Source organism: Nothoprocta perdicaria, unplaced genomic scaffold, assembly GCF_003342845.1.
Source record: "Nothoprocta perdicaria isolate Ctin4 unplaced genomic scaffold, notPer1 scaffold_143, whole genome shotgun sequence".
NCBI classification, from domain to species: domain Eukaryota; kingdom Metazoa; phylum Chordata; class Aves; order Tinamiformes; family Tinamidae; genus Nothoprocta; species Nothoprocta perdicaria.
The window spans coordinates 748,098-754,287 of NW_020454572.1; the positions used below are offsets into that span (position 1 = coordinate 748,098).

The following is a 6,190-nucleotide window of genomic DNA, read 5'->3' on the forward strand; positions in this document are numbered from 1 at the left end:
GGCCCGGCCAGCGCGGCGCCCCGCTCAGCCGCCTGCCCTGCCCGCAGGGCGACTCCGGCGGCCCGCTGGTCTGCCAGAAGGACGGCGCCTGGACCCTGGTGGGCATCGTGTCGTGGGGCAGCAGCAACTGCTCGCCCTCCGTGCCCGCCGTCTACGCCCGCGTCACCGAGCTGCGCTCCTGGATCGACTCCATCCTGGCGGCCAACTGAGGCCGGCCATGAACAATAAACGCTCTTGCCCACCCGGGGCCTCCGCTTCCTTGTGCAGGGGAYGGGGACAGGGCGGGCWGGCGGAGCTGGAGCCACCTTAAGGCGCTGGGGCCTGCAGGGCCGCGCGTCGCCGCTGGGGTGGACGGTGCTGCCATGGCGCTGCTGCGGCGGCTGCTGGGGCTGGCGGGGCCCGCGGGGCGCCGCGGCTGCTGCTCTAAGGTGGGCCCCGTGTGGTGGCYGGGGCATGTCGGGCCGGGGGAGCGGGGTTGCGGCCGTGCCGGGGGCTGCCTTGGCGCTCGCCTGATGGGCCGCGCTGCCCGCAGCGCCCGCTGCCCCCCGCGCTGCTGGAGGCTCTGCAGGCCGTGGCTGGGGTGCCCAATGTGTCGTGCAGCGGTGCCGTGCGGGAGCAGCACGGCTGCGACGAGTCCATGCACAGGTTGGTGCCGGGGCTGCGCGAGGCCAAGGGGCCCCCCAACATGTGTCCCCCGCACAGCCTGTCCCCCCTGTGCAAGCCTCCTTGCATGGCCTGTCCTGCCATGCCCGCTGCAGGGGCTCCTTGCACAACCATGTCCCGTCCCATGTCCCCCACTGAGGGCTCTTTGCTCAGCCCAAACCCACCCTGTCCCAGCTCTACCCCAGGCAGCCCCTACCCCCAGCTTGAGCCCCCTACGCCAGCCAAGGCTCCCTGCACGTCAACTCCCTCAGGGGCTCTGGGTCCTCCCAGCTCCACGGGCTGTACCCTATGTGCAAAGGGCAGTTCCAGCCCCAGCCCATCTTGGACTCCCCGGTGTGGGCAGTGCTGGGCATTGGCTCAGAGTGTTCYAGGTCTGGCTCCCCCAGCATCCCTGCTAGGTGCTGGTGGGGGCRGCTCTGACTGCTGTGTTGCTGCAGATGTGCCCCTCCAGATGTGGTGGTGTGGCCCCAGGATGTGCATCAGGTGCAGGAGCTGGCGGCGCTCTGCTACCGCCACGACGTGCCCATGGTGCCCTTTGGCACCGGGACCGGCCTCGAGGGCGGCGTCAGCGCTGTGCAGGTGCGGAGGTAGGGCGACMTGCGCGCCATGGGGCGGCCGTGCCCGGGCCCTGCTGAGGCAGCCAGCCGCTCCAGGGCGGCGTGTGCTTTGACCTGAGCCGCATGGACCGCATCTCGGAGCTGCGYGTCGAGGACTTCACAGTGGCCGTGGAGCCTGGTGTGACGCGCAAGGCCCTCAACAGCTACCTGCACTCCAGCGGGCTCTGGTTCCCCATTGGTACCGTGTGGGCCGGGTGATGTTCGTGACACAGCTGGGGGGTCYGGAGCACGGGGGGAACTGGGGGCGTCAGGGGGTTGCTGGGCACGGCTGCCTGGGTGTTATCTCCGCAGACCCGGGGGCAGACGCCTCGCTGTGCGGCATGGCGGCCACGAGAGCCTCGGGCACCAACGCCGTGCGCTACGGCACCATGAAAAGCAACGTGCTCAACCTGCGCGTGGTGCTGCCGGACGGGCGCCTGCTCCACACGGCTGGGGAAGGCCGCCACTTCAGGTAGCCACGGGCTCGGAGCTGGCGCCGGTGCCAGGACCGGGGCGGCCGCCCTCACCTGGTGCCCATGGCAGGAAAAGCGCGGCCGGCTACGACCTGACGTCGCTCTTCGTGGGCTCCGAGGGCACCCTGGGCTTCCTGACACGGGCCACGCTGCGCCTGCACCCTGTCCCCGAGGCCATGGTGGCGGCCGTCAGCGCCTTCCCCAGTGTCCGGGCGGCYGTGGACTGCACCGTCAGCATCCTGCAGACTGCCGTGCCGGTAGCCCGCATCGGTGCGTGGCCAGGAGGGCTGCAGAGAGGGTGGCACCGTCCTCCGAAGCTCACGGCGCCTCCTTTGCCCAGAGTTCCTGGACGACGTCATGGTGGACGCCTGCAACCGCCACAGCGGCCTGAAGCTGCCTGTGGCACCCACGCTCTTCATGGAGCTCCACGGCTCCCAGCACAGCGTGGCCGAACAGGTCCAGCAAACAGGTAGCGCTGGGGTCATGGCGGGGCCGGGCAGCGGGGCGGCCCAGCGCCCGCACAGGCCCCACAGGCTCCCACGTCGCCGCCGCAGAGGAGCTGGTGCAGCAGCACGGCGGCTCCAGGTTCGCCTGGGCCCAGGAGGTCGAGGAGCGCCAGCGCCTCTGGGCCGCCCGCCACGACGCCTGGTACGCGGCCCTGGCCCTGCGGCCTGGCTGCAAGGTGAGGGGGGGACCCTGGCACCGCCGCCGCTGTGGGCCCCGTGCCCAGCGCCGCTGGGGCGGGCGCCCGGCTGCGGCAAGAGCAGTGCCCCTCGCCAGGGCTACTCCACGGACGTCTGCGTGCCCATCTCCCGCCTCCCCGACATCGTGGTGGAGGCCAAGAGGGACCTGCAGGAGGCTGGCCTCACCGGTAAGCCACGGGCACCCGTCTTTACCGGCACTCTTGTGCCCCGGCCCAGGGATCGTGCCRAGCCCTGAATGCCTCCGTGTCCCCACAGGGCCCTTGGTGGGACATGTGGGTGACGGAAACTTCCACTGCCTCCTCATCTTCGACCCCGAGGACCTGGACGAGACCCAGCGCATCAAGGACTTCACCCAGCGCCTGGGCAGGTGGGCGCAGGSGGCATTGGGGCTGCACCGGGGCCACCCGCAGCCCCTCGTGACGCCGCCATCCCACAGGCGAGCGCTGGCCTTGGATGGCACCTGCACCGGGGAGCACGGCATAGGACTGGGCAAGCGGGAGCTGTTGCGTGAGGAGGTGGGTGAGCAGGGCCTGGCCACCATGCGCCAAATCAAGGCCACTCTAGACCCCAAGAACCTCATGAACCCCGGGAAGGTGCTGTGACCGTGGCCGAGCACCCACCCACCCCACGGAATGGGCCCTGTCCGGCTCCCAGGGCACCCTGGCCCCCGTGGGCCCCATGCCCGTGGTCTGGTGGGTCACAGCCCTCGGAAAGCTCCAATAAACCAAACGTGCCTGATGTCCATGTCGTCTGTCATGGCCTTTGGGCTCCGGATCGCCGTCCCCACGGCTGCCGCGTGCGCAGCTGCCCCCGCCATGCCCACCGTGCCAGGCACGATGCTCGCTGTGCCCGCCGTGCCCGCCGTGCCAGGCGCTGCCAAGCCCTGAACCCGGCAGGCAGCGCGCGCTGCGCCAAGAAAGCCAGGGAAATAAAATAACAGTGAATATTTTATTGAACATTGTTTTAATACCATATCAAAACACCTTGACTAATGAAGGAAGCTTCCCCCCAAGCTCTGAACTCTTTTTTTTTTTTTTTTCGTCATTTTGTTGTTGTTTTCCCGGGAGTTTTTTTCATATATAAATACAGAAACGTTTCCCGCAGGGGCATGGCCACCAGCAGGAGAGGTCTCACCAATGCAAAGGAGCCCGCCGCGCTGGGAGGGGACGGGGACAGGGACGGGGACAGGGACGGGGAGGGGGACACTGCAATAAAACGACTCAGCCTCAGCATTCCCTGCAGTGGGGAAACGCATCAAAGCAGCTCTTGGGGGCTGGGGGGGGAGGCCGCTGGTGCCCGGACGGGACCCTGGCAAGCAGGGGCTGGCGGGAGGCCTTCTCCCAGCGCCTCCCTCCAAGCTTCCTCAGCTCCAAAGGCGACGGAAAGGGGAAGGGGGGAGAAGGGGCATTTTTGGCAACAAGGAGTGCGACGGCGACGGGACGGGGGCTGCGGCTGTTCAGTCTCTGAGTGGTTATAGCTGAGTTAAAGAGTGACCAGTCTGTAAACATCACCGGGGCAGGGAAGCTCAAATCGAAGAACACGCCAGTCAACACGAAGCTTTTTTTTTTTTCTTCTTTTTTTTTGTTGATTTTCTCTTTTTTTTTTTTGTTGTTGTTGTAAACACTTGAAAGACAGACCCCCCCCAGGGCCCAACTCTCAGCTCCTCTGCAGGGGAAGAGCAGTGGCCCCGCTCCCGGCGTGGGGCAGAGTCCCTGTCTCACACTGCCAGGTCCGAGTCGGAGATCTCCAAAAGGGAGACGGGACAGAGGAGAAAAGTCCCCGTTTAAGTCAGTGCAAAAAAAAACCAAGCAGAGCCCCCGGGGTGCCAGGCGAGTCCAGGCGGGAGATGAGGGTGCCAGCGAGGAATACCGCGTGCTCCGTTTGGCCGGCTGTCCCCTGGCAACTTTTCCGTTCGCTTCGGGAAGAAGAGCCAAACATCATGGCAGGGTTTGGGCCGAGGGCGGCAAGGGCGGCCCCACAGCCTCCCTGGTGGGCAGGTGTCTCCCCGTGCCGGCAGGCGCAGACGGGAGAGCAGGTTGCTCAGCTTTTCTGACACTGTCTCTCCTGGATGTTATATATATATATATTTTTAATCCTTTAAATTAAAAAAGAAAAATAAAAAGAATAAAATAAAATAAAAAAATCGCTGTTGTCCCAAGTGGATTCAAGTTTCTGTTTTTTTYGTTTTTCTTCTTCTTCTTCTTCTTGAGGAATTTGAAGTCAACCCAAAACTCCAGAYGGGGCGGGTGGGACAGGGAGAGGAGGTACAGCAGGTATAGCAAGGTGCCCTGTGGGGACAGAGACGAGCCTGGGTGAGCGTCAGCGCAGCGTGGCCCATGCCGCGGGCACAGGAGCAGTGTCCACCCCGTTGTCCAGCACTTAGCCTGTAGCCGAGACCCGTTCGTTCCCCTCCAATGGCCGACCCACTCAGAGCAGGTTTGGAAAAGGAGCTGTGCTCGTGTGTGCTCCTGCCCGCCCTGGCAGGGCACAGGTCCTTCCCCGTGGCCTCTCGTGGGTGAGCACTGCTACGAGCACCCCCCGAAGGACCAGAGGGAATGCTAGAGAGAGCCCTGCGGATGAGCATGGCCCAACGCTGGGGTTCACCGCGAAACGGGCTGCTCTGTGCCCCGCCGGCCCCGGGCTCACCTTAGAGAGAAGTCAGCAAGCACGCCCAGGGGGTCAATCAGAAGGATGCTCTGGGCAAGATCTGTTCACTTCAAACCATGAATCTATACAGCTGGAGAGAGGAGAGAGCATCACACACCGTGCSCCCTGGAACCAGACCTCGGCCTGTCCCCCTCACAGCCCCTCCATTCTGCTGGACGCCCCGCGAATGCCGGGGAGAGACAGGCAAYGGCAAGTGTCACCTGCCCCGTCGCTGTCCCCCTCCACGCGGCGCGGGCCCCGCTCTGTCACCCCGGTGCCCGCCAGCACCGCGCGGTACCTTTTGTGGTAAATGCAGAGGCAGGGCAGCCTGGCTATCGTATCCCCCTGCAGCAGCTCCTCCAAGCAGATCACGCACTCGCCGGCGTCCTTGGTCAGCACGTCATCTGYAGAAGGGAACGGTGAGACGCGTGGTGCCACGGCAGCCCGCGGGCACAGGAGGGGTCCCGGGTGGTGGGGAGAGGACAGGAGGGTCACCCCAGCCCCCCGGAGCAACAGAGCTGGAAGCAGACCTGCCGCCCCCGTGCTCAGCCCCCCGGAGCGTGCTGCCACCAGGATGGGTGTGAGTTATCCCCTGGAGGAAGGCAGGCGACCCGCTGGAGCACCTGCCTTGGAGGACACGTGTCCGCTGCGCTCACGAGGCAGGATGTGGGTGAGGAGAGCTCCCCCAGCACAGCAAGCAGGGTGAGCAACACAGGCAGAGGGCAATGCGCAAGTAAGGGGGCTAGGGGCGCCCGGGGCGGCGCAGGGCCCAGCGAGCCAGGCCGCCCAGCTGAGCTCAGCCCTCTTGGCACGGCCAAGGGAGCGCCGCGGTGCCGCCTGCCCGAGCTGCCCGCAGCGTGCGGCTCTGCCCAGCCTGCCCGCAGCCATCCCCACAGCGCAGGACCCGGCGCCCGCCGCGCGCGGCCACTTACCGTTGTAGGAGAGGCGAGGTTTACTCAGACACATGATAAAGTGCATTTCCATCTCGTCAGAAGCCACGGATTTAGAGCAAATGGGGCACTTGAAACCTGGCGGGAGAGCGGAGAGGAGAGAGCGGTGGTGAGCGCGGGGAGGCGAGGGGCCCGGCGGCGGCGCCCGGCGCGCGGGC

At 66.0% G+C, this 6,190-nt stretch overlaps 3 protein-coding genes across 3 annotated transcripts in view; 2 read left to right on the plus strand and 1 right to left on the minus strand.

Annotated features, from left to right (window-relative positions):
* The window catches only part of LOC112943197 (chymotrypsinogen 2-like), a 2,055-nt gene extending 1,823 nt beyond the window's left edge, over positions 1-232 (plus strand). The window contains exon 6 of the mRNA XM_026034333.1: positions 48-232. Coding sequence (XP_025890118.1) covers positions 48-209 — 162 coding nt within the window. The 3' untranslated portion in view covers positions 210-232. The remainder of the gene's footprint in view (positions 1-47) is intronic.
* Positions 233-362: 130 nt separating this feature from the next.
* On the plus strand, positions 363-3,174 carry LDHD (lactate dehydrogenase D). The gene is made up of 11 exons (XM_026034334.1): positions 363-428; positions 533-645; positions 1,101-1,242; positions 1,317-1,458; positions 1,572-1,731; positions 1,803-2,002; positions 2,073-2,201; positions 2,287-2,414; positions 2,513-2,603; positions 2,692-2,803; positions 2,873-3,174. Exons 1-11 carry the CDS (start codon positions 363-365, stop codon positions 3,036-3,038), a joined length of 1,449 nt encoding a protein of 482 aa, XP_025890119.1. The 3' UTR covers positions 3,039-3,174.
* Positions 3,175-3,705: 531 nt separating this feature from the next.
* Positions 3,706-6,190, minus strand: part of ZNRF1 (zinc and ring finger 1) — an 18,613-nt gene continuing 16,128 nt past the window's right edge. Inside the window, exons 2-5 of the mRNA XM_026034441.1 lie at positions 6,015-6,110; positions 5,381-5,486; positions 5,083-5,173; positions 3,706-4,724 (exon numbers count right to left, since the gene is read on the minus strand). Of these exons, the coding sequence (XP_025890226.1) occupies positions 5,116-5,173; positions 5,381-5,486; positions 6,015-6,110 (260 nt within the window). The 3' untranslated portion in view covers positions 3,706-4,724; positions 5,083-5,115. The remainder of the gene's footprint in view (positions 4,725-5,082; positions 5,174-5,380; positions 5,487-6,014; positions 6,111-6,190) is intronic.